Here is a 27,415-nt window from a genome sequence, read left to right as displayed (position 1 = left end):
AAGTTGTTGATATTAAGGGGAATATATATAAATAAATTTATTTTATACATTTCGACTACTATCTGTACACAGTCGCTATATATAAGATCTCCTTATAAGACTATTAAATACTAAAAGATTTAAATCATTATAGAAATTTTTAAGAAATCTCTTTTCTTAATTTATTTAATATAATCACTCTATATAGTAATAAAATAAAATAATTTTGACTGTTCTGAATAAATATAATATATCTTCTTTCCTATATTAACAATAATAACTATTGAATCTAAATAAATAATAATTTTATAATTATAAAAAGAGTTTAAAACGATTCTTTAATTTAAATATAATAAGAATTAGAAACTTATTTTGAAAAAATTCTCCTTAGCTTTTTTCATATTCTTCTCTAAGATTTCAATATGTAATTATAAAGTTATTAATATTTTAGAATTAAATTGAACTAAAAAATAAAAGTTCTAAAACATATCGACTAGAAAAACGTTTAGAAACCTAATTTTATAAGAATTGAGACCTTGATTTATTACTCAACGAAATAATTAAAGATATATAATATAAACTAAAAACATTTATAACTTCAACGTTTTTCAATAAAAAAAGCTATAATCAATAAAATAATTATATTATATAAAAGTTTTCAAAAAATTAAAATTAAAATAATTACAATAAAAGTGATTAAATCCATTAAATTAATTCAAAAAGTATTTATTCTTGAATACCTTTTCGATTTTAAATAATTCAATTAATTTGATATTTTTGACATCGAATTTAAATATATTATTAAATAAAAACCTCGCTTTTCAATACATATATATCTATAAAGAATCATTTATAATCGGAAAAGTTATTTATATTTGAAATAGCAAAAAGACTAAAATTATTAGTTTTGAAGAAGTAAATTCACTTATTTTCAAGGATATCAAGTATGAAAATCAGAATTTTAATTTACTTATTTATCTTTAATTATTAATTACCTTTTATTTCAAAAAATTAAAAAGAAAACTCTTTTTTTTTTTAAATTTTTTTTTAAATTTTCAATTAAACTTTAAAATATAAAAACAAATGATTTAGAAGTAATAAAGATATATAGAATCTAAAATATATTATGAAATTATACTTATTTTTATTAACTTATTAACTTTAATATGTTACATCTCTTTTATTTTTTATTCAAATTTTATAAAACGTTATTTCTATAGAGAAAATATATATGTAAATTATCATATAAAATTTTATTGAATTAAGATAACGTTTAAAAAAGTTATATTCAATTTTAGTTTATACATACATCTTTAATTATTTTACTAAGTAGTACTTTAGTTCTTGTAAATAATAAGATTATCAAGAAAATAAATCTCTAATAAGTAACTAACTATTTTCTATTTATAGTTCTAACTCGTTAATCCTTAATTAATACTCTATAAAGTTTCATTATAATTAATATATTAATTAATCTTAATTTTAATTTCTTACAAATCTTTTCTTTATCTTCTCTATTTAATACTTACTAATGAAACATATACCTAATTAATTTAATCAATCTCTTTATATATGGAGTACCTTTTTTAAATTTTCATTATTGTATTTATATAAAAATATTCATAATTAGTCTATATCAATCACATTATTACATCTCAATCTCACATCTCAATCTCACATCCCAATCTCACATCCCCTTAGTGCAAAACCACCTACTTAGATACTCATACAATCAAACACCATCGGAAAATCACTTTCATAAGTTGACGGAAGAACAAATGTTTCTATGTCCAGTTGCAAGAGATGCGAAACCCTTCCCTTCCTTCCTCCCTTTCTATCAAACATACCTACCTACCCATAACAAAGTACATTCATAACGCATCTACTCTCCTCTCCTCTCATGTGATTCCCCACTACTACTTTCAGTGCTCATAGTGCAGAGCCAAAAAAAGAAGACAAAAACAACGAATATCCATTTTCATACAACTTCTCATCTCATCTCATCTTATCTGATAATATTCTTGGAATTTGTTCGTGGAGAAGAGAAACCACTCCAACCCTCAATCTGTATGCGAATTGCTATCTGGAGAGAAAAGACGCCCGAGTAAAGTTGAAGGAAGTCATATCATCATACTACTGGTCATTTCCAGAATTCCAGTTCCCTTTTTCCCCTGACTTTCATCCATCTATCTATCCTGTACACTTCCTACGAAACTTGGATCTTTGATACTTCCTCCTCCATCTCCCAATCCTGCAACCGGTCTGTTGTAAGACCATCCAGTAAATTGTTCTTGCATGGTTGATGACAATTGTCCACCTTCTACCAATGAATCGGCTGGTGCTTGAGAGGTAAATTCCACATCAAAGTTGGTAGTATCAAGAGCATCCGTCTATAAGTGGTTAGTATATTGTGTGGGAACATTTGGAAAAATCAAATCAAATACATACCACGTTAGGTTTGAATGTAGGCTCATACTTTCTTTGAAGTAATTTTCGCCAATCAATGCTGTGGAAGAAAGGATGTGCCTTAATTTCCGATGCACCGTTTGCACCCAATCTAAGATCGGGTTTTCTGTCGAGAAGTTTCTGTAAAAGATCCTTGGCCGCAGGTGGTACAATCTCAGGACCAGGGAAGTTCAATGGATCGCTCAAAATCTTGCGATACATCTCATTGGTATTCTCATCATAGAAAGGAGGTAAACCAGTCAACATCTCATAGAGCAAAACACCAAGGGTCCACCAATCAACCGTCTTAGTGTAACCTTGTCCCATCAACAATTCTGGTGCCAAGTATTCGGGAGTTCCACAGAAGGTATTGGTGCGATCCTCATCCTTCATGTCAAGTTTACACAAACCAAAATCACACAGTGCAATGTGACCCGAGTAATCCAAAAGAATGTTCTCTGGTTTCAAGTCACGATAAATAACGTTGAAACCATGTAAACATTCTAAAGCGCAAAGTAGTTCGGCTGTGTAAAATCTTGAACGATTGATGTCGAAGCGAGACTCCTTTTGAAGATGATGGAAGAGTTCACCACCGTTAACAAATGCCAAGACGAAGTATAACTTTTCGGGTGATTGGAAAGTAAACTTGAGAGGGACGATGAATGGATTGTTGATTTGAGAAAGGACCGATCTTTCTGCCAACGTGTGTGCGACTTCTGATCGTGAAATAATATGAGCTTTTCGAATCGTCTTGAGGGCGTAAATTCGTTGGGTATCTTTTTTCTTGACTTGCATGACCTTTCCAAAACTTCCTTTTCCAACCACTTTCAAGAGGTCGAAATCTTCAATCTTCAATGCTCTTGTTCTATTCTCAACATATTCAACTCCAATGCGAATCTTTCCAGTACCATATTGAACGTCTAACCATTCCGGTCCACTCTGTCCCAATGTGCTCTCTCTTCTTTGGAATTCTGCAGCGGCCTTTTCCTTGTCTTTTTTTCCCAACTTAGGATCTTCGACGTACTTGTGCTTTTCTTCGAATCGAGGGTTGATGCGCGTCACACCAAGGAAAATATCTTGACTTCGACCGGATCCCGGAGGCGCATTTGGGTTTCGAAGATATAAATGAACTGCTAATTCGGTAACTCTCGATACATCAAACTTATATTGGGTATTATCTCCAGCCCATAGAGGGTTTTCAGGGGACCCTGCGACTGAATTGACAAAAACTTGCATCTTATCGAAATCTAATAAGGCATACGGAAGGTATTTGGAGGAGATACGTCCATGGTTAGTAGGAACTTGAATTCCACCTCCCGATGTTTGTGGTCTCATATTCGAATAAGATCCAGAGACTTGGTTTGAAGCCCCGGAACGTACTGAGCCTGCAACTCCAAAGCCATTTCCCGCAGATAATGAATTCTGTGTATGATTGCTGAAGACTTGTTTATATTGATCTGGGAGAGAGAATCCACTTCCTTCGTGAAGTGTAACGATGAGAATACCCGGTCGAGGGGCGGATTGTGGTTGACTGGCTATGGCTTCAGAGGCAGCTTCCAAGGTCAGTATACATTTCGTAAGCCAGATTAAAAGATGTGCGCGTACCTATTCCATTATCGTTGATAGACGGTGCTGGACTTGGCGTGCCGGATTTCTCATCTTTGGACGATTCCCTAAGAGTTTGTGAAGATGGGGTTCGAGAGAAGGTAGACGTTAGGGGACCAAGATGCGTCTCTTTGAGCTCTAAAAATGGATCGAGATAATTAGTGACAAGTCCATTTCATACACTCGCTTTGGACGATTTAAAGCTCAATAGAATTCTCCGAAGTGAGGCTGCGTTGTTAAGCAACAAGAAGATGTAGCTAAAGGAGGTAGGTCTGAGATGTTTTCCAGATTGAAGTGTAACGAATTGTAATTGAAATTAACTCACTCTTGGTGATATTCCAAGACGACATCTTGGGGATGGGGAACAAAATTGTATCGGTAGGAGAGGGGGACGTAGGAAGAAGGATAAATTGTAGGATTCTAGGTAATGAGGTTAAAATTGATGTTGTAGTTTGGGTGGTTGTAGATGGTAGGTGGTGTGGGTGGTAGATGGTAGATGGTAGATGGTAATGAAGGAGGAGGAGAGTAGATATCGGGATTTCTTCGAGGGATTGGGATTGACAGGAAAGTGTTCGTTCAGTGCGTTGCGGTCAGGATTTAGCTTCAAACAAGTGCTCACAGGCGATTGCCCCGCCAGATTAGATTGATTTTGTCAAGGCAAATAGTACCGAAGCGATGATGAAGTGAGTGAGCGAGTGAGAGAGTGAGAGAGTGAAGGAGTGAAGGAGTGAGTGATGAGTGAGTAATGAGTGAGTAATGAGTGAATGATATTGAACGAGTGAAGTTTTCTAATAAATCTAGTCGTGGCTATGTAGGTGTCAAGAGTAGAATGCGAGGTTGAATGAGAGGTTGAATGAATCAATGAATCAATGAATCAGTGTTCATTGCCCGCCTCTTCTTCTACTTCTCTCTTTCTGCTTTGGATGTCTTTATGTCTCACTACTTTTCACAATGAAAGGTCTTCAAGATACCAAAATAACACACATGTCTCGCAGACTCTCTCTCAATGTTAGACTAGAGAGGACAGCGTTGTTGGTAAGGGGCGATTTTCTATGTAACATTGCTAGAGGGGGCTTAGAATCACGATAAAATGAGTGAGTGGCTTATTAGTAGCAAGTACCAGCCAGTATGCAGTACCTAGGTAGATAGATGTATATGAAATTCTCCGTTTCCTCTTGGATTTGATTCTCGTCGCACCATTTCTCATCTACCCAAAAACATCGGAACAGAGGGCTACTCCAATATATCTCTACATCTCTCCCAAAGTGTATGGTTCCATGATCGATGGATGGATAAAATTGATAACCATCTCCCTAGTCACGTGTGAGTACCACTTACCTGCTATCATTTCTCAGGTTCGCTGTAACAGCAACGTGGCGGGGCGGCCATTCCCCTAAACTCCGAGAATTCTCGATAACCAGATCCGATAAGGACAACCGTCTGTTGTTTGATGGGCTAATAATAAGTACGTTTCAAGTGCATACTGCGTAACTATACTCGTACACTTAGGTATGCATCACAAATTCATTCACGACAGTATCAAAAATTAAGGCGGTAGGAATGATTGCATTGCAAACCATCTATCGATTGACCTGTATCGAGCACAGGAATCTTCACGTACTTCTCATACATAGGTTAGGTAGAGAAGTGAAATCAACCTCAATATATCAATATATATAATATATCAATATAATCTTCCAAGCTGGAGATCCATATAACAATAATTTCAGCCTCGCTGACCTATGTGGCTGGTGGCTGGTGGCTCCAATCTAGGTTAGCCCTCCCTAGCTGGAGGCTGTCACTACCTACCCAGGTAATCCTCGATCGCCGTAGCCTTGTCGAGCCTCGCGAGCCACATCAGTAATCTAACCCAACCCACTCTTGGAACCTCATCGCATTGATCAATCTACCCGTTCACAAAATCATCAACACCGTAACAACGTTAATCCTTCTTATTAATTCGAGGAATAATTCCATCAAAGAAATTATCACACTCATTCAATCACTGTACAATTCAATCGAGAAATAAGCCTCAATCCTGTCATCTCCATTTGTTGGTCAATCGTGGCGCAAAGTAAATATTCACAACCACCTTGACAATGGGGATCATTCGCAAGAAGACGGCAATGCGAGGGGGTGAAGGTGGTGTAAAATATGTCTGTGATATGTGTTCAGCAGATGTCACAAATACCGTATGTACTCTTGATCATTGTCCGATCTATCACCCCGCGTAATTGTCCCCAACTGCTAACTCTCTCCCCAATTGTAGGTCCGAATTAGATGCGCCCACTCTGCTTGCAATGAATACGATCTATGTGTACAATGTTTCTCCGACGGTAAATCCTCCTCGCAACATCAACCTGCTACTCACCCATTTAGAGTCATTGAACAAAACTCCGTACCAATCTATGAACCAGATTGGGGGGCAGATGAAGAACTACTGCTATTGGAAGGTTGTGAGATATATGGGTTGGGTTCTTGGGCAGATATCGCAGATCATATTGGAGGCTTCCGGACGAAAGAAGAGGTTCGAGATCATTACAAGAAGGTTTACTTGGATAGTCCAAAATTCCCATTGCCAAAACGAGCTAGTCCACATGATACAGAGTTGATGGACGCGTTGCCTCGAGACGAATTTCAAGCTCGAAAGAAGGCGCGAATAGAGAAAAGAAAAGAGGCTGCTAAAAATCAACCTCCACCACAACCGAAGAAGAAGCCTACAGCCAGTGTTCCATCATGTCACGATATTCAAGGTTACATGCCTGGTCGTCTGGAGTTCGAGACCGAATATGCAAATGAAGCAGAAGAGGCCGTCCAGTTAATGTCATTCGAACCTGGTGATGGAGTTAATCCTACTACAGGAAAGATGGAACCGGAATTCGAGCTCAAAATGACTGTGATGAACATATACAATCAACGATTAACCCAACGAGCCGATCGTAAAAAGGTAATATTTGAACATAACCTTCTGGAATATCGCAAAGCAACTGCTCTTGATAAAAAGCGTACAAAGGAAGAAAGGGACCTTCTTACTCGTACCAAACCTTTCGCAAGAATGATGAACCATGATGATTATGAAGAATTCTCAAAAGGTCTCATTGATGAGTTAAACTTACGACTAGCAGTGTCTCAATTGCAAGATTGGAGACAAATGAGGATTGGAGACCTTAAGAGCGGAGAGAAATACGAACAAGAAAAGGCACAGCGAATTCATAAGGCGCAACCTATGGGTAGTATGGATCGTGAACGATACGCCACAAGTACAAAGAACAAGCCTCCTCCTGTCGTTGAAACTCCAAGTGGTGCAGCTGCATTGGTTGCTCCTGACTTACCGGATTCTATCCTCAAATCAGAGCCAAACGATGACAAAGAAAACCTGGTGAATGGTAACGGATCTCTCACAAATGGATCTAAGCAACAATCCCCTATCATTAAACGTGAACCAATACAAGTCCAACCTCTCTCAACCATCACACCATTACCGCTCAACCCATCATCTACTCCCGATTATCACCTGTTGACACCAGGGGAAATTGATCTTTGTGAAAAGACTCGATTGAATCCAAAACCATATTTGGTGATCAAGGAAGCGATTTTGAAAGAGGCATTAAAGGGAGATGGAAAGTTGAAAAGGAAAATGGTCAAGGAGATTGCGAGAGTAGAAGGAGCAAAGGGTGGGAAGATTTTTGATTTCTTCTTGCATGTTGGTTGGGTTGGGAAAGCGTAGGGAATTTTGCCAATATCTATTGCATGATGAAGGAGTTAGTTTGGTCATTGCGAATAATCTATTGGGGTGGGAAAGAGAGCGAACTTTCATGAGCGGTGTCCAGGATGGGAATGGGCAAGTGTCTTTCAGCGTTTATGGAGGGGATTGATTTCACAAGGGCTTTCTAGCTCTGCTTCCCACAATCGGTTAGGTGTTTGGGGATTTCTGGAAACACCGTTCGAGGACAGATACTGGCTTTCGCAAAGGTCATTTTTTATGATGCATAGCATAGCTAGGTTTTGGTTGGTGTTTGGAAGGAATGAATTTCATGGTATGGAGTGATTGGATTGAATTTGGAGTTTTGCTTGTGGTCTTGGTCGATATAGATCGAATTGGTGTGAAGATGGGGATGGGAATACTTAATCATCAGGATACGCTTGGATGTGGCCGGCCTCATGATATTCTGAGCAGAGTGTATCTCTCAGCGCTGGCTTTTGGTTTTCTTATACTAGACAGCGGATTTATAAGAGATGGCGATGCTGTAATGTAGAAGGGGGAGGGTGGAGATGAAGGGGGGATGAGGTGGTTGTAGATATACATACGTATTGCATAGCATAGAATAGCATAGAATATATTACCTTGCTATGAGATGAGATGAGATGAGATGAGGAGGGGAGTAGAGGATGGTTGATATGTTGGTATTGGTGATGTGATGGTGATGTTAAGTGAAGATTACAAACATAGAATGGAGTCTGGAATAGAGAGGGGGTGAAGATGGATCATTTACGGTTCTATGTGTGATGTGATGTGATGTGATGCATGTTTATGAGGAAGTGGGGGTTGATAGGTTGATTGGAATGAGAAGGTTGATGAAGTGGGATGGGTATTGGGAGTGAGGGAGGGAGTGAGAGTGTATGAGAGAGTATCAGGGAATGTAATGGTATAGAGTTGAGTTGGGTTTCAGGGTTGGCGTTAGCGAGAGTGGAGCTGGATTTTGGATGGGGGATGATGGATAGAGGTATGATGGATAGGATAGAGATGAGATTTGAGTGGGATAGATGATGGATGATAGGAGGAGGAGAAGGAGGAGGAGAAGGAGGAGGAGAAGGAGGAGGAGGAGGAGGAGAAGGAGGAGAAGGAGGAGAAGGAGGAGAAAGAGGAGGAGAAGGAGGAGGAGAAGGAGGAGAAGGAGTGTCTAAAGTTGTTAATTTATATTTTATATCTTATCAACTAATTAACTGATATCTAGAGTAGTATCATGAAGTGGGATTGGATTGGATTGGATTGAATCGAATTGGATTTATGAGTGATCAGTAGTCTTGGAACTTATTCTTCAGAATCACTACTGCTAACTAATACCTAATAGCCAATACTCCAGATGAAGAGAAAGAAAAGTAAAGTAAAGTCAAGCAATAACTCGAAAACTCAAAAACTCAAAAACTCACAAATGGAAACAAAGTCATCTATAGGAATACGAGTAAATTGATAACAAGATCGTATTTTCTATTCTAAGTTCTAGGTAAGTTATACTTATATTGATTTACATATTACTCTCCGTCTACTTATTAATTGGAAGCGGATATCATGATAGTAATAAGTGATTCTCTGAGAAGAGGACAGGAGGGAAGGGAAGGGGAAGGGGGAATGTCGGGGACTTTGAGTATCTGGGAGGAGAAGGGGAGTGTGATTGTGATGATAAGGGGGGGTTTTTTTTTTCGAAAGTGAGAGGAGTGGAGGGGTTTGGAGGGAGTGGGAGGAGAATATGATGGGGAGAGATTTTTTGGGGAGGACGGGAAGGGTCGAGAAAAAGTGTTTAGAGAGATTGGGGGAATTTGGGAGAGTTGAGGGTTTGGGGTGAGGATTGATGGATGGGGGATTTTAGGTTTGATTGGGTGAGTAGTTGGTGTAGTACGTAGGGTGGTGATATATAATATTTCTTGGAGGTTAGTTCTAGAACAATAATAATAATGATAATAATATTCTAATAGTAGTGGAAGACTTAGTCACTTCTAGGCTTTAGGAATATATAATGTAAAGGTTGAATCGAAGTCAAATTATAAGGAAAAGCTTGATCGAACTAAATTTGCTTACTTTTTCTAGATTTTCTTTAAAGATTATTTTAGGTTTATATAGTTTAAGTCGAGTACTCGATTTTCTAGTCACCTCTGTTTTGAGCCACTCTTTTATATCAAAAAGTGCTTTTTCAGCTTATTAATATCTTTATCAAAATATAATATAATTAATCCGAAATTTATAAATATAAAATTTAAATCATTTTAAATTCACATTAATTTTTTGGATTTTCAGGTTTTTCTTAAATAGAGATTTAAAGTTGCAAAATATCGATTTTTTAATTTGTATAAGAATTATATATAAATCTTAAATAAATTTTAAATCTTTAATAACGTTTTAATTATAATTGATAAAAAGAAATTAAATACTTTTTTGAAGGTTTTGAGTTTAAATCTATAAAAAAAAAAATCTATAAAAATCTAACAGTCATAGAGATATAACTTGAATAAGGAAAAATAATTCTTATAATTTCGAAAGTATTTTTATAAATATTTATTATTTAAAATTTTTCTAATTTTTTTCTAAATCTTTTATATTATAATTAGTAGTAGTAATAGTATAAATTTTTGTCTGAGAAGATCTCTCGAAGAGTATTGAGACATGCTAAACTAAGGATTTAAAATAATATACTATATATTAAAGAATTCAAAAACCACAAAGGGAAAAAGGGATTCTGTAATATATAATCCTAAATCCCTAATCCTATAATATTGTAACGTAGTTTAACACCGAATGGGCCATATCACCAAGTGGACCACTTTCACCTCAATTTACATCTTCAAATACAGATTATTCAATAATCATTAAATCAATTGATTTAAACTATTAAGAATCTAATAATCTAGGATCTATTATATTCTTTTGATAGATTCTTGTATTATAACCTGTCTTTCTGTATTTACTATAATATTAATTAGAAAATATTTTTCATTAAAATTTCCCTTTTTTTGATACTCATTATATTAAATCTGAATATCAATCTCTTATTGAAATAATATATCAAGAGCTTTTTATCTAATAAATACTCCTTTATAATATAATTAAGTTTTTTTTATGTATTAATATTTACTTAATACTTTATTTACTATTTGAAGTATATAATTCTTTATATTTAAAAGTATATTTTTATAAATTAATCTTTTTATATTCTTAATTAAAGTTAGTACAATTTCGAATATAAATATAAAGAAGCTTGATTAATAATAAGTTATTTGAAATTTAATTAATATTAATTGAAAAAGAGCTTTAGTTGGATTATAAGGGGTTTAAGAGATTCATTGATTTAGATCGAAAAAGAGAAGGGTAAGTGTATGAATTCGAATATCTAATTTCGAGAATACAGCTTTAAGATTAAATAGGATTAAACCTATTCCTTAAAATTCTGATTTCATATCCTGAAAAATAATTGATTCCTTGTATACAGCTTTAAAAGCTATAAAGAATTCAATTTTTGAAATATAATTAATATATATCTTAATAAATCCATTAATTTGATTATTATATAAACATTTTAGATTACTAAAACAGTCAATATCAAGTGATTGAATTAAATGATTTGAATATAATAATAAATATAAATATATAATATCATTCTCTTTATAGTATACTTGAAAAGCTATTGATTTATAGTTTTCATACTTATTTAATATCAACATTTGATATTTGCCCTTTCTTCAATTTTTAATATACTTATCAAAGTATTTCAACTATTTTAAACCTATCTCATTATTTATCTATTCATTAAATATAGATTTAATAATCCAATTCATAGGAAAATCGATTTCGATATACCAATTAAAAAGATAAATCTATCCTTAAATTATTAGAAATAAGGCAATAGTTTTATCCTCTTTATTTCCATATATTATTATTATAGTTCATTCTTGATTATCTGGTTATACTATCTTACTTTTACTATTTTGTTTAGTATTAATTATTATTATTATTATATATATAATTCCTATTATAAAGTCTGTTTCATTAAAATTATAGAAATCTTTATTCAAAATACTATATTTCGCTTATATATTTATAATTAATTGAAATTATTTTTCAAAAAGCTTAGAATCCTTATAAAAAACTTTTTGAAAATTATAAATATAATTAAAATATATCTTTAATTTAATTCAATACTTTACAAATCAATACGCCTAAAACTTCCTAATATGTTTCATACTTTTTAATTTGAGAATATGATTTATTATATCTTCCACATTTTTAAGTTTAAATAAAAAACCTTTCGAATTTATATCAAGAATATATTGAATAATCACTTTCTTTTTTAATTCTATAATCTTATAACAATTCACTCAAATCTCTATATACAAAAGTAAACTATCTATTTTATAACTAATTATTATATAAGATATATTATATAGTTGAGCAACCTATTAAATACTTAGTTTTTTTGTTTTTTTGAAAAACTTCAATAGCTAAAAGTAAATGTGCTTCTTTATTTATAGATTCTATAATAAATGATTAATGAAATATATATTGAATATAAAGAGTATAAATTAAAATGAAAATAACCCACTCGGTGATATGACACACTCGGTATTAAACTACGTTAATTCTATTATACACTCTAAAAAGTGTTTCAAGCTATATCGTACATAACTTTATAATCATTCTTTATACATGATCATAATTATTACCTATATAATCCTTCTACTTCATTTAAGATGAAAATACATTGATTTAAATAATATAAGACTTTAAGTAATCCGAATCTTCCTTAAACAAGCCCTAAATCTTTGCCCTAGTATTCTTACAAATCATAAATCCTAAAAATTCGAAAAATCCCTTCTTTATTCTTTCAAAAGATTCCTTTCCACCCTTTTTCTAATACTCCTTTCTCTTTATTATATATTATCTATTTCTTGATTGATAAGATTAGTTTTATATTATATAAAAATATCAAAGAGATTAGTAGGAAAGTAATTGAGCTTCTAAAAAGGAATAATTCGAAGAGATAGGATCGATACAATCTATAGATTGCTAGAAAGTTAATAATTCAATCTTAGCTCTATAGATTCTAATAAAAGAACTATAGATTTATAGAGGGCACTACATACAGGTATTAAATCTTCGCCCTCCTATTATAATTAGTAAAAGTTTCTAATAAAGAATTTTAATTTATTTTTGATAATTTTAATTGAAAAATCATCGCTGATTTCAAATTTTTATATAATTCTTATATAAATTGAAAAATCGATATCTTAAAGCTTTAGATCTTTACTTAAAAAAAAATCCTAAAGATCTGAAATTTTCAGAATAAGTTTAAAATGATCTAGATTATATATATATAAATTTTCAATAAATTCTATTTGTAAATAAAAAATTATTCATAAGCTAAAAAAGCGATTTTTGGTGTAAATGAGTGGCTCAAAAGAGGAGTGGTTAGAAAGTAGAGTACTCGACTTATAATGAAAACTTCTAATAGCTTCTATGCTTATGAATAAGATCGATTCAAATCGAATCTTGTAGAATCATTTATATTATAAAAAAAAAGTACAACTAACTAATTTAGTTCGTTTTATTAACAATCTTCTATATAATTTCATTTTATTCTATTCCATTATAAATCAATATAATAAGAGATATAATGATATAATATTAATCATATTATACATATAGTAATCATCAATATATCTCTTAATTAGTAGGATATTAATAAGTGATTTAGTATACTTATTATAGAATCTCATAATATTGAAGTTTCTTCTCAGAGTGTTTTGTATATATAGATAACTGGACGGTTACATGGATTTTGAATTTTGATGTTTAGAGGATCAGAGGGTTCGCAGTAAATGATAGAGAGGTGGTGTAGAGACTTTGATGAGAATGAGGATTAGAGAGCAGAAGGGAGAGGTCAAGAAGGGGTAATTAGGAGTTTAGAGGGGTTAATATGTTTAGATATCTGGTTGAAAGAAGGTGCAGGGACGTAGATTGGAATCACATGAGGGAAGGAAGTGGAATGATAGGCGATTTGGTTTTTGGATTTGGAGGGATGATGGGATAGAATGGAAAGGGTTGGATACGACTGGATCATTTGGGATGAGGTTGAATGGGATTTGGGATTCCGGGGGATAATGGGATAGAATGGAATAGGGGTGGATTCGAATACTCATAATGAACTTCACATACATGTGAAACTCATATAATTAATCTATCGATGAGGATCAATATGATATGATATGATGTTACGATTCGATGTGATGCAAGTCTGTGTATGTGTGTGTATGTTTACATTCAGAATTCAAGAATACTATGTAATCTAATCTGAAATAATCCGATTCCACCTAACCTGGCTAAATGTAGTTGATCCTAGAATTGAAAACTTCATAACCAACTCGCTTTGAAAAACTTTTCTTTTAGGGTATCATGCGCTGCTTTCGCGAAATTGGAAATGAAGTCGTTTTGCTGAATGACTGGAAGACTGACTGGCTGCAAGATTGACGATTGAAGTTCCGAGAAGAAGGAAGTTTAGATGTTCTTCTTGCCTTTCTGTGCGGCGGTGGATGCGGAAACGATACGCCAAAGACGGATAAACATATCGATGGCCATTACGATTGCTGTAAGGAGTTAGTTCTCTATTCTATTATTCTTTGTTGAAGGGAGGGAGGAGGAAAGAGGAAGGAAGAAAAGAGGACAGTTCCTCTATATATATATCATCGTTGTAGAAAGAAAAAAACACTTACCCAACAAAATATAAGGACCATAAAGTTTAGTTAAATCAATCTTTTGATAGCGTGGAATGGGCCAGTAAACGTATTCGTGCATGCAGACGAGGGTGGTGAGGAAGGTTTCGAGGGCGTATGGAAGAAGGATTAGAGGAATGCGGGGGGAATCTAAAGGAAGGGGTTAGTGGATATTATGAGTTGAGAATTCTTCAAAAAGTGGAGGGGAAGGGGGGGGGGGGGGAATTGGAAAGAACAGAGGGAAGAACAGGAAGGGGAAATAATGTAGATGTGTTGATATGTGTGTGAAGGATAGGAGATAGGAGGAAAGGAGATGGAAATTTGAAGGTTCAGCCAATGAATATTTCAAGCAGCTGAAGAAGAATTGACGTAACAACTATGATAACGCATTTATGTCTGTGCTACACACTAATGTAAATAGATATCATATCATATAGTAGCAAACGGGCCTATCTTGAGCATTCCAACTTTCTCTTTTGCCCTCTCTTTTCCTACTCTCCCACCAAACCCATCCATCAAAACCACTCAACTCTCATCACACAAAATAAATATATGAAAAAACATACCTCTCAACAATCCACGAATAGCCCAAAAACTAACAGGTAAATGAATCACACATTCCAACCAAACAAATAGATTGAAATAGATGGGTGGTGAAACGAAGAATAAATCATTGTAGTTGGCGATGTGGGAGTTTTTGATGGCGGTCAAGAATGCGGGAGTGAGAGAGGCGGGGTAGAGAGATTGGAGGTCCATTACTAGAGGAGAGGAGAGGTTAGTTAGGGGGTTTGAGAATGGGGGTCTGAAGAGGAGGGGAGGAGGGGAGGAGGGGAGGAGGGGAGGAGGGGAGGAGGGGAGGAGGAGAGGAGCGCGGAGGAGGGGGTGATGAAAGGGGTCTCTATATTCCATTACTGGTCTCAGAATTGAGGAAGAGGCAATGGACGAAAATAGTATCCCCAAAGTACAATCCTTCAAAAATCACATTTTAGAGAATAAAAACCATAGCTTACAAAACAAAACCGGCATATGCAAGCAGAAATAGATCAAATAGAGAAGATCCAATTTGCGGTCGAGAATTGAAGATGCCATTTCGAATACTGTATTGAGTTTTTGATAGAATAGGTGTGCACGTATGTTGATGTATAGTATTTCTTCAAAGACGGACTAGAATCAAATGTATCGTGCTATTCTTCTGGAGTTTCGAGGATTGAGAGTTATTAAGAGTTTGATATTCGACCTCGTTGTGTCTTGAAATATCTCGAGAATTAAGGAAATCATCACGCGAGGTACCGTATAGTCACGTGAACAGGTGTGGAAATCAAAGGTCATTACCGTGAGAGATTAGATTTTAGTGAGATTTGTGTGGAACAATATCTTTTCTTCCATTTCACTAGAGATGAGTGAATGATTTCAATGAATGTCAATTATTATAGTCAATGAATCCATCTTATTTCATTTCTGTTTGATACAGATTTCATTCCACGTTCTTAGAATGTTTCAGTGGCATCTATGCGTTATTGTATGGAGGGTTCTATGAGAGATACTGTGGTTCTGGTTACTCAATTGTAGATGTCTGAGTAGATATCCAATGACTAGCTATTCTGATAATGTTTTGCTCGATTACTATTCTTTTTCGGCGTCGTTTGACATGTATGTCATGTCCCGTGTTTGGATAACCTCAATTGATGATTACTGAACCAACTGTATGCAGGATCAGTAATCATGTTGAAGAAGATGTTTAGTAAACATCTTCTGATTTCATTGAAAGCATCAATCAAATCAATCGTCTTGTTTCAAAGCTATAGTATCTGCATTTCTCTATAAATTCACAGCTGGCACTGCAATATCTCAAAATCAATACTCAAAAATATCACACTCTTCTTCTCCCCTTTCCTCAAGCAAGCTTTCTAAATATACTAAATCTTCAAACAAAATGTCATCTCATCAAACTTTCAAAATCTTCGTCATCAGTGGTACAGGTGCTCAAGGCATTCCTGTCATCAAATCTCTCGTTGCCGATAAAAAATACCAAGTTCGAGTTCTTACCCGGGACACCACATCCACTCGAGCTCAGCAACTTCTCGCTCTAGGAAATGTAGAACTCTTCGAAGGTACATTTGCCGATGAAGAGATTCTTCGTGCTGGCTACAAAGGTTGCGATGGAGCATTTGTTAATATCGATGGATTTAACACGGGTGAAAAAACGGAAATGTTTTGGGCCATTCGTTCTTATGAACTTGCTATTCAGGAAGGAATTAAATTTTTCGTCTATGGAAATCTAGACTATGGATTGAAGAAAGGTGGACGGCAGGAAAAATATCATGCTGGTCATTATGATGGGAAAGGATGAATTGGCGAATGGATCTTATGGCAAAATCAAACTAATCCTAATGGAATGGGTGCCGCATTATTTACCACGGGTCCGTATATCGAAATGGCCATTTCGGGACAAACAGTCATGACACCTAGTGTCGAAAATGGTGTTGTAACATGGAGAGTTCCATTAGGAAATGGCGCAGTACCTCATGTGAGTTTGGAAGATTGCGGACCATATGTTCGATGGTTGTTCGATCATCCAGAGCGTAGTAATGGCATGGATCTCCTTGTCGCTATTGCCAATATCTCATATTCTGAGATGGCCACGGCGTTTGGAAAGGTTACGGGTCATCCGGCGCAATATATCGATACTGAATTCGATACGTATTTTGAGAAACTTGGACCAATGGCTGATGCGCCGGCGGGATTTAATGCGGATCCAAAGGATAAGGCAACGATGAGCATTAGAAGAAATTTCACGGGTTGGTGGATGCAGTTCAGAGATGGGGTGTTGGAGAGAGATTATAAATTGTTGGATGAGATTCACCCGGGGAGAATTAGAAGTGCAGAGGATTTTTTTAGGAGGGAGGAGGAGAGGTTGAGAAGGGAATCAGGGGGGAAGACTGGGTTATGGGAGAGTGTGCAGAAGGGGAATTTGAAATTTGTTTTAAAGTTGTCTGAGGATGGGAGAAAGGGGAAACTTTGAGGGGAAATAGTCAGTTGTTGAGAGGGCGGGGCGCTTCTGTGATCAACTTGGAAGATTTTACTTGCGGGAACTTTTACACCACTTTGCTTATTGTTCAGCAAAAGGAAATAGCTCTGAGAAAAACAATTCGTGTTTTGGGGAATATTATCATTTTTTGTTCAAGATCAACATTTATATGTCTAGATGCATCATTTCTCTTAAAATTCCCGACCCAATTTCCCCTAAACACTAAGCACATCTATCTCCACTCAAAAAGGACGAGAAATATTCACACCTCATCTTCCATCTTCCATATTCTACATAATACCATACCCCTACATCATCATATCACTCAACACTTGTAAAACCATCACACTTCCATACTTCACCCATCCTAGATCACCCCCACTCCAAAACTTACATGTAAAAATACATCACACATCGTACCGCCTCTCTCCCCTAGTCATCTCAAATAGCATGAATGGTTATACTAGTTGTATTGTATTGCTCTGTATCTCCTAAAGTAGCTAGCTAACTAATTAACTATAACAAGTCAAAAGAATGAAGCTTCCTGATCAAACAAAATAAGAAAATTGATAATGAAACCGCGAACTGAGAATAAGAAACGATAGAATGACAGGATATAAAATAATTACGCATCCTTTGAGATAAATTATAAGGCCAAGATATGAGGGAGGCAGGGTAGATGAATTTGGAGACCCTCCTACTCTCCATGGAGTCATTCATTGCATGTGATATTGCGAGGGATTACCAGAAGATCACTGCTGTTATCTTTCCCATCTCTTTCCCAATCCCAATTCAAACACACCTAATCCCCATACCCCATCCTCCCCTCTCCAAACCTAAACATTAGTAATCGGCGTCCACCATCCCGGCTGCCCCGCACAATTCGGATTCGCACAGCAAACTGGCGTCGCCTTTCCATCCCCATTCGGCTTGTTTCCAATCGGCATTGTCGAGCAATCATCTGAATATGGATGCGGAATGGCTGTGTTGTTTTTGCAGAGGGTGCCGCCGGTGACGAGATTGCGCTCGCAGCAGAAGAAGTTGCACTAGAGGTTGGGGAGGGGGTCAGAAGGTGGTTAACAGGAGGGTAGAGGGAGGGGGGAAGATAGAGAGGGAAGGAAGAGAATGGAAGAGGATACACACATTTCCTTGAACTCCGCCACCGCCACCATTCATAGGAGGTCCCTGGGGGATAGAAAGAACGAGAGTGCTGAGGAGGGAGGTGGCGAGGAGGATTTGAGTTGGGAAGTACATGTTTATTGACTTGCTTTTTTGATTTGGGGAGTCGCAGGAAAGAGATACTATGGAATAGTATAGTATGGTATTGTATTGTATGAGCAGTAAGTAATTTAATTCTATCTGAAATTCTGAATGATGTGCTTTTTGTGTGTTTGATGCGAGGAAAGGGGAGATATATATAAGTGTTTTCTTTTCTTTTTCTCCTTTGCCTTCCCTTCCCTTCTCTTCTCATCAACCCACCCAATGCCTTCATTCTCCCTTTCCCAAAATCCCCCACATCGCACATTCCACTCCTCTTCCACACAGCTTCCATCAACTCCAACGTTCACATCACATCGCATCTCAGAGAAACACCAGACAGACCCAGACCCAACCGCAGAAATAGAAGCAACACATGTTTTTCCCACATTCCGCGGAGAAAGCCGAGAGTGAGTGATATTTTTCGAGTCAGATGAGTGGTGATTTCGATTTCGCGTAGCGAGGAATGCTATGGAATGTGGACACGGCAGACTATACACATTCATCCATTGATTCATTCATTCGATCGGGATATCTGAAATTTCAGCGCATAGAAATGTATGTGATGGGGTTCTAGAAGTTGAGAGATTCGATATCCTTGATTCTGGGAGATGAATTTGCATAGAAAAGAAATCAAGAAAGGATACCAACGGCTCGGGTAAGTTTATGAAATCGCTTTTTCGGGATGGATGGATGGATTCAATGATTGATGATTTTTTTGAGACATTTTGGGATATTTAAATGGGATCAGGAGATCTAGGGTGTCATTTGTTCTTTTTTAGATTCTGAATTTATGGGCCAGGGTCTGGATCTGGGTTTCTCGATCATTTGTACCGTGATTCTCGATTCTAGATCTGGATATGTGTGTATGTATTTGAGGAGGATGATCTATCCAGTCGGGGGTTTTTTGTTTTCGATCTGGTGATTACCGCTTTTGAATATTGAAAGTTGAAGATGGGAATTTTCCGTCATTTCATCCATTCCGCGAGGACAGTCCCTCGTAGGGATGATCTCTGGAATGGGTGTATTCTTCGTGTTTAGTTTTTTCGATTTATTGATATTCATTGATCTCTCTTTAGATATTGTTATTCGTTTGCAATACACAAATTTTTGTTGCTACAACTCCCTCGTTAAAATATCGTTGACTACCAAAAAGTACATCATTCTGTCATTATACTTTCTTCGTCAATATCACTTGTTTGTTTCTAAAACCTTCTCTCTGAAAACCCTCATCTTATTACCATCTCCTACTATTACCCCATTTTCACCATGATAAATTCTTCACTATCGCAACTATTATTTCATTTCGACCTTTTTACCAGTGTCCCTTTCGTGCCCTCACTCCTCCACAACTTCAGAGTCCCAACCGCTCCTCATCTCCCATCCACCCTTCTCGGCAATTTCCCCAACTCATCTTTCCTAAAACAAACTCCCATTTCATTCCATCCCACCTCAAGCGAACACCATAATGACATACCAACATATTTCCACAACACTCGTAACTCCCTAGAAACTATTTACCTAGCTTATAGTTATCTGAACCTCATATACATCCTAGAATCAGTATCATTCTACTCACAACTAACTGATTCACAAGGGCTTCAAATTTCAAACCACCCAGCTAACTCATACGCAAGTCTCTTAGCTTTGATGGTAACACCCCATGTATGAATGAACAGGTAGATGAATAGAGCGATTCGCGAACAGAAGAGGGAATTATCTATGTACAACTTCGTTAATGATAGATTTTCTAGCAACTCGGGAACAGAAAAGAATATACTCAATACATAACACACCACATACACACCCACCTATAAAAATTCCTCTCCGAGATCCAACCAAACCTCCATTATCAATCATACATCCCCCAACCCCAATACCGACTCGCAAACCACTCGCTCAATCTGAAATAAGCTAAGCTAATCTGTAAAAATTACCGAGACCGGTCGGTAAAGTATCAATACATCAGACATCTTTAAATCTATGCTTAACAAAAAATATTAGAGTGAAATTCAGCTTTATGATTTGTGATTTGGAAGTTGTGTATAGATAGATAGACTGATGTACTAATTGGTGAAGTATGATGGGTGTTGATTTAATTGTTGTATGGTTCGTCTAGGAGTAACTAGTGATTAAATCATAAATTGTGAAAACACACTGGATTTCTTTGGTCGTGAGTTCTCGCATTGAAAAGATTGGGATGGAGGAAATGATAGGTCTCTAATTCTGGGTTGGCAGATGATTGGGGAATAACAAAGAAGAAAGTAAGGGACTTTTAAACTCGAAGTTTATTTTTCCGACTACAACTGAACCGGGGGATACAAAATATTCGTCGCTATTCCAGTCAAGTCAAGTTAAAATTCGAAAATAGTTGTGGTTTTGAAGAGCTTTAATAATTAATCTATTAAAACCTCGTATTAAAATCATCAAGGGGTTCGTTTATCGGCGCTCAAACAGCGTTACATGATTGAGTTAGCTACCCACTTTAACATGCGAATTACTAAAAGCGCATCTTGCTGAGCGTATTACAAGTCTGTACTCTGAGACGGATCAAAGTTAATTTCAATCTGTTTGGAAATTGAGTTGTCTGATCTTTTGAGAAATATTTGAAATCTTGAAAGAAGCAAGTCATGTATAGAAACCCTTACTCTCTCATAAATAACACATCATCAAGCAGGCTGACCGGGAATGAGCTCCACCTCATCATCATCATCATCATCATCCTCATCCATAGGATCATAACCATCCATCTCAACATCCTCCAAGTCCGAAACCTTATCAGACAAGTCTGATGAAATTTTCCTCATCTTCTTAATCATATCATCTAGCGTCGATGTCCATGAATCGCAACGCTTGTTGTCTTCTCCATTTAACAAAGATATCAATACTTGTATCTTAGCGTCAATCTTATCGATCGTATCGTACGGATCTTCAGTCTCTTCAGTTACTATACTTGTAGCTAGCTTTATGATATTCGCACAAGTCCTGGCATATCGGGAACTTCTCCATCTGGTTTCCAAGACTTCCGTCCCTTGAGAAATCACTTGTTCCATATACTCAGGTTCAGTGTGGAATTGGTCGTAGGCGTTCATAATAATTGCAATCTCTCCAAATTCCTCATATTCCATTGGATCTTTTTTACTTTTTGCGTCGGCAGGCGAAAATAACATTTGTCGCATAAACTCTAGCTTTTCGTCTATTTCTTCATAATCTCGAGATAATTCATCTGTCCAGGATTTGTGAGCGATCTGTCTGGCAAATCCTCTAAATCCTTGGTTGAACATCAATAAATGATCTTGAATCTCGATGGGAGCATCTCCAGACATCGCCAATTGAAAATAAGTGCCAACAGCTGCACGATGAGCCATTGTAGCACCCATAAGCATATCATATTGCGTCTGCATAGATGTCTTGATGATCTCCGCCGGATCTAGCTCTTTGATTTCCTGTCCTGGAATAGGAAGACTTTGCAAAGTTATAGCTTGAAGTCTGTCCTTTAGACTTTTATTAAAATCGACGATAGCCTTCAATTGATTGGATTGTTGTAAGCTGTTGATGAAAAAGTCCTCATTCAATTGTGCCCTTTTAATCAAATCATCCCCAGCTTTGCAAGCACTTCGTTCATCTGGACTCATATCCTGCTTCGATTTCAAAGTTGTATGCGTAGCTTTCCACTCAACGTTTTGAACCTCGCCATCATCCGTGCTTAGTACATATGCTTCAGGAAAATGCGGAAGTTGAGTAACCTGCATCCTCACCTTACTGGATCTAAGGCAAAGCATCTTGGTACCAAAGATTCTGATAGCATGAAGCCAAAAATCCATCTGGTGAACGTCTTCAAAATGAGTTACTGGTATCGGGTAAAAATTGTACCGAGGATTGAGAGCAGGTGTTTTTAACATTAAATTAGTCGTATAGCTCGCCCAATATACCGTTGGCCACTCGGTCCAGAAAAGAGCAATTGTAGGATACAAAGAGCCCTTTGGATTCTTCTCCCCACGAGTAACACCACCAAGAGCAACTTGCTCCATCAAAAAGCCGCACTCTTGAATCGAGTGATTCTCATAATATGGCTTGGCTAGTTAGTAATGAGGGAATCCTCGAGGTGTCTCAGTAACTCACCTCCGAGCCCAGATTCCAAGTATCCAAAGTTTTATCCTTTTTTGCGCGAATAAAGTCGCTAATGTTGAAAATTGCATGAAAGCTAAAGAGGGGTGTTAAAATACATAGTCATAGTGTAGAGGAGGTATCACTTGCCATTCATGAGTGAGTGTTACGGCCAATCTCCATTGATATGCCAGCTTCTCGGAAGCTGTGATATTAGGTCGCAGTAAAGGTTCGAGGTTGGCGTGGTCTAAAACAATATGACAGTGAAGAATTGGTATACTATCTGGAACTCTCTGCACTCCGCACTTAGTACAGCCATTGAAAGACAAAGTCTCAGACGCGTCTTTAAATTTTAAGAAAGCAAAACTTGACAGTGCATGTAAGAGGAGCTTCTTGCTCTTTTGGAGAATTGGATCATCTGGAGCGAACCCCCTCGACTTGGTGGAAAAAAGCGCCTTGACAGATTGTGGTGTGGCGCGCTCTGGTAGGTTTTCAGGAATTCTTTCAGGATCGATTGGGGTTCGTTCGCCATACAAGAAAGTATCATACTATATTTTAGTTATTAGATAATTCAAAATCGGGTTCTAATGAGTTTACTAGGTCAGCCTGAATGTTTAGTAACAACATTGAGGCAAGTTGAAGAACTGGCTGTAATAATTCCCACACAACATCGTTTTTAGCAAACCATTTTCCAGGTCCTAATTGACCAAGATCATGTGGCTCGCCGTTTGTTTTCCATCGGTCTCTTTTAAAGCAGGGTAGTAATGGAACGTTCAAATCGCTTCCTTTCAAAGATCTTGTCGATGTAATATTCGCATCTAAATCAAGCAATTGCTTTGCTGTAAAGTTATAAAACGCATTCCTCTGTTGCCGTTCTCTTCGTAATGTACTCGCATCGACTGTCCCAGCTCCTGCTCTTGTAATGTGCGGCACGATCGGCGTTAATCCGCTGTGTCTATCGTTCGGTCGTCCCGGGTAAGGGCCATATTTTTGTTTGAATACCGTATCAGGCTCCTGATTAGAAACTATAGGTTTACGAGAAGAGGCAGATGATTTCCCCCCACGTCGGTTTGACATGACTTAGAGCAAGTTCGATATCGAGAAATGCTATCTGGTATGTTAAAAAACGACCGGATATTGAGTATATCCAACCTGTGTGCTTTAGGTGAATGTTCGAATCTTTACAAAGTTATGTTCAAAGGAAATTTCTCGAAGCACCTAACAAAGGAGATTATGAGACCTTCATACTGAAGGACACAAGAAAAAAGAACTTATGATTGAAAGAAATAGAAGGAGAGAAGAGAGGCATCACGAAGAGCTTAACCAAAAGGTATTGAGCATCATTAATCATTATGTATCAAACTACTTCACTTGAGTACATATGATTTTGGAGTAGCAATACACATTCATGTCTTTACTTTTCTGATGATAAGTCAAAGGAAAGGAATGTGAGATTACTCGGCTGGAATAAAAATAGATTTGATTAGTCATCACATCCTGTGAGGTTGCTGAGTTACATACCAACTTGACGTGGTTAGAGTTTCCAAAGACCGTTTATCTCTCCATGATGATCTAGACGAACATCTCGTTCCTACTCTCAAGATAGTTGTTGAACCAATCTTTGCACTGTTTGAATCTTCTGGCTCAAAATCAAGTCGAGATCAGGCAATATCATGATAATGGTGTATACGTATTTGTATGGTATTCCGGATCCCCCACCACTCAGCCCACACCCAACTTCGATGTTCTCCCTTAGAAGTTATGGATCCTAGGAATGGCTGGGCAATGGGGGATTTTGAATACCTAGGTAAGCTTTGGTTGTTACGATTCCCACGTTCAGGCTGATTCTGTTTTTGATATCAAATTCAAATACCAGTAGTCAATGTCAGTTAGAATTTTACACAAGTGAACTTACTCCCCGTTTTCAGTAGGATTTGTGACTAAATGCCCAAAGCAACGGTTACGCATCTCACGATGTAACAAGGAAATACCGAATCAAATAAGTGAATTGTATTAATCTCTTAGTTCAACCAATACAAGTACACACCTACCAACACTAACAACACCGACATCTCACCAAACAGTCTTGTCTGCATCTTTGCGGCGAGGTAATAGATAAATCTCATTTATCACACACTACGCTTACTTTACTCTCTTCTTTGAAAATCCAGCCACGAAAATCCAGCACCCTTTTGCCGATCAATCACCTATCTCCTCCTAATGTGAAACCTTCACACCGGGATGGGTCTTAACCATCATAACTACAGTCACAATTGCGACTCGTATTATCGATATGATCGATTCCTCAAACACTATGAAAGAGTCCAGCGTCAATAGTCCCGGAGCTGTACGATTGATTTGTAAGATTCTTCATTCCATGCCTTATTTATTGGTGTTTCAACTTCCTCGCTGATACCAACAGCTTTTCTCTTCATCTTAATAAACTTCTACGAGCTTATAGCTGCCTTCCAAGATAATTGGACAGTATATAAGTTCGGAATTATTTCTCGATTGGCGGCAGCGGGTGTATGTTGGAGTTTTGGGGGTGAGTGGATGAAGGTTGTTTTTGTGGAATTGGGAACTTTGGTGTTGTTAGCGGGAGCTATGGGGCTCGCTTGAGGAAACAGCTTGGTAGTGGTGTTGAATGGGGGAGGGAAGTCGAGGATGGTGAGGGGTAGGAAAATTAAGCTAGAGTACCAAGAAGTGAATAGAGTGGGAGGAAGGCTGCTGAGGCTGAAGTGCAGCGGCGAAGTGGGTTGGAGCGAGAGCTTGAGGTCTTTTCAGCCCAAATCAGGAGTTATTATTTGTAGACTTGATATTCACTATCATTCATGCGATGATACACTATTTTATAAAGTCACGCGTTCAATTCAGCTAGACGTCGAATCTACTAAATCCATCACATATCAACAGGTAAATATGTGTCCAGACCCAACTGCTACTCTCTCAGATGCGATGATGTATCGTCATTACCCTGCCTTCAGCCCCTGTGCTCCATCTCCATCTGTATCTCCGCCAAACCAGTCCCAACCTATCGCCTTATTGTTACCTGCCCCTGCCACCTCTCTGAGAATTTGCTCCGCTTGGTTGATCGCGACCATTCCAGGCGCTTGTTCACGTGTTCCGGGCATGTGGACTAGTGGTTTTTCAGCCGGAGTTATCACGCTGTGCTCCTGTATTTGACTGACGTGATGCGTCACCACTGGGTGTCACAGCACCAGAGCCACTAGATGCTTGTCGAGCGGAAGAGGAATGCTGTCCACTACCTAACTTGATATCAGAAATGTTGATTAGAAAAATATGAGAGACATACCACTTGCACCATTTTCGTATTGTGGATTAAAGGCAATATCAAAGCAACTCGCACTATTATCTGCTTGACGATCACGGCACAGATGGATGCGGTCCGGTGAATGCGCTGCTGCACTTCCCCGCAGGCGAGGTGTTGAATGCGCAAGAAGACTCTCAGGGTCTCCCCCTAACTCCCGAGCTTGCCTTTTAATCCTGTCAAAGGATTGTTGCATCATTTCACCTGGGAGGTAAAGGGGGGCAACAGTTCACCCTGAACTTTGTTTTCATCGTTGTGGTTACTTCTGCTCGGCATGTTGTTTTGATGTTCTTTGAAAGTCATGGTATTGATTTATGGATGTTGGTAATGAAAGAAAGAAGAATAGAACGCAAGAGCTGGGGAATTCCGAACCCTCAAGTAAAGCTTTCCCAGCATCTCTGACTTTCTTAAAAGCCGTGATATTACTAGAACTCATATGAATTTCCACTAAATCCTATTTATTACTATCCCAACACACATCTCGGAATCAATCATGATCTAGCAATGATTCGAAAACATGACTCTAAACACCTGACTCGAATTTTGACATAGAGGCCTCGGATTTGAGGTTTTCTGGATATTCACTGACAATCTGGAACTTGAGAAAGTAAAAAAGGCTAATGTGGGGATTCAAAATCCAATGTGGAACATATCCTTGAGAAAGTAATGGTTGTCGCTCGAATGCTCAACTCATCTGACAAAATGGTAATCGGCTCTTCGAAAAACATTGGAAGAATGGCAACTCATCGTTCAAATGAGCTCTGGTGAATAATTACTTATCGTTCCATTCATCGAGCAGCACAGAAAAGAGGTCTCCTTTAGCGTTGGTCAACTTTGTAGAGCATCACCAGCTTGAAGAGAAGCAAAAGCAGAATACTGTTATTCACTCCGCGGACCACATCTCGAATGACTGATTATAACCTACAAACATGGTATACCAAGTTTATGAATTCTGTATCCAGAAGAGAATAAGAAAATCATACAAATTGGACATACAAGGACGGGCCCGACGGCTGATCTGCACCCTTTCTCCGCAATCCAAAGCAGACAAGCAATCACAACGACAAATCCCCACTCTTCGTACCGATAGTCACCCAAACACGCTAAACCTTGAAGCATTGTTTCATCTTTATTTTCACATTGTCGCTCTCCCACAAATCTATGGCAACTCTAGTAGCCGGCGCTTG

At 37.2% G+C, this 27,415-nt stretch overlaps 8 protein-coding genes across 8 annotated transcripts; 3 read left to right on the top strand and 5 right to left on the bottom strand.

The window, feature by feature from the left end:
- Positions 1–1,570: 1,570 nt before the first annotated feature.
- EAF01_001049 (uncharacterized protein) lies at positions 1,571–5,044 on the bottom strand. Its single transcript, XM_038909299.1, has 4 exons — positions 4,355–5,044; positions 4,030–4,167; positions 2,428–3,977; positions 1,571–2,369 (listed from the first exon to the last, which is right to left on the bottom strand). The coding sequence occupies exons 1-4, from the start codon at positions 4,377–4,379 to the stop codon at positions 2,166–2,168; spliced, it is 1,917 nt and encodes a 638-aa protein (XP_038776205.1). The 5' UTR covers positions 4,380–5,044; the 3' UTR covers positions 1,571–2,165.
- An 881-nt stretch (positions 5,045–5,925) lies between these two features.
- EAF01_001048 (uncharacterized protein) lies at positions 5,926–7,832 on the top strand. Its single transcript, XM_038909298.1, has 2 exons — positions 5,926–6,221; positions 6,299–7,832. The coding sequence occupies exons 1-2, from the start codon at positions 6,129–6,131 to the stop codon at positions 7,754–7,756; spliced, it is 1,551 nt and encodes a 516-aa protein (XP_038776204.1). The 5' UTR covers positions 5,926–6,128; the 3' UTR covers positions 7,757–7,832.
- Positions 7,833–14,293: 6,461 nt separating this feature from the next.
- Positions 14,294–15,597, bottom strand: EAF01_001047 (uncharacterized protein; the record flags this gene model as incomplete). Its single annotated transcript, XM_038909297.1, has 4 exons — positions 14,294–14,382; positions 14,509–14,658; positions 15,075–15,266; positions 15,519–15,597. 4 exons carry the CDS (start codon positions 15,595–15,597, stop codon positions 14,294–14,296), a joined length of 510 nt encoding a protein of 169 aa, XP_038776203.1.
- Positions 15,598–16,441: 844 nt separating this feature from the next.
- EAF01_001046 (uncharacterized protein) lies at positions 16,442–16,858 on the top strand (the record flags this gene model as incomplete). The annotated part of the gene is made up of 1 exon (XM_038909296.1): positions 16,442–16,858. One exon carries the CDS (start codon positions 16,442–16,444, stop codon positions 16,856–16,858), a length of 417 nt encoding a protein of 138 aa, XP_038776202.1.
- Positions 16,859–16,903: 45 nt separating this feature from the next.
- EAF01_001045 (uncharacterized protein) lies at positions 16,904–17,530 on the top strand (the record flags this gene model as incomplete). The annotated part of the gene is made up of 1 exon (XM_038909295.1): positions 16,904–17,530. The coding sequence occupies one exon, from the start codon at positions 16,904–16,906 to the stop codon at positions 17,528–17,530; it is 627 nt and encodes a 208-aa protein (XP_038776201.1).
- An 842-nt stretch (positions 17,531–18,372) lies between these two features.
- Positions 18,373–18,790, bottom strand: EAF01_001044 (uncharacterized protein; the record flags this gene model as incomplete). Its single annotated transcript, XM_038909294.1, has 2 exons — positions 18,373–18,582; positions 18,680–18,790. 2 exons carry the CDS (start codon positions 18,788–18,790, stop codon positions 18,373–18,375), a joined length of 321 nt encoding a protein of 106 aa, XP_038776200.1.
- A 2,672-nt stretch (positions 18,791–21,462) lies between these two features.
- EAF01_001043 (uncharacterized protein) lies at positions 21,463–23,977 on the bottom strand (the record flags this gene model as incomplete). The annotated part of the gene is made up of 4 exons (XM_038909293.1): positions 21,463–22,866; positions 22,916–22,951; positions 23,020–23,448; positions 23,498–23,977. 4 exons carry the CDS (start codon positions 23,975–23,977, stop codon positions 21,463–21,465), a joined length of 2,349 nt encoding a protein of 782 aa, XP_038776199.1.
- A 1,892-nt stretch (positions 23,978–25,869) lies between these two features.
- On the bottom strand, positions 25,870–26,424 carry EAF01_001042 (uncharacterized protein; the record flags this gene model as incomplete). Its single annotated transcript, XM_038909292.1, has 3 exons — positions 25,870–26,036; positions 26,089–26,166; positions 26,214–26,424. 3 exons carry the CDS (start codon positions 26,422–26,424, stop codon positions 25,870–25,872), a joined length of 456 nt encoding a protein of 151 aa, XP_038776198.1.
- Positions 26,425–27,415: the final 991 nt, after the last annotated feature.

The sequence above is a fragment of the Botrytis porri genome, assembly GCF_014898465.1.
Source record: "Botrytis porri strain MUCL 3234 chromosome Unknown BPOR_001, whole genome shotgun sequence".
NCBI classification, from domain to species: Eukaryota; Fungi; Ascomycota; class Leotiomycetes; order Helotiales; family Sclerotiniaceae; genus Botrytis; species Botrytis porri.
Note: the sequence above shows the minus strand (reverse complement) of the source record. Positions and strands in the feature narration are given on the sequence as shown.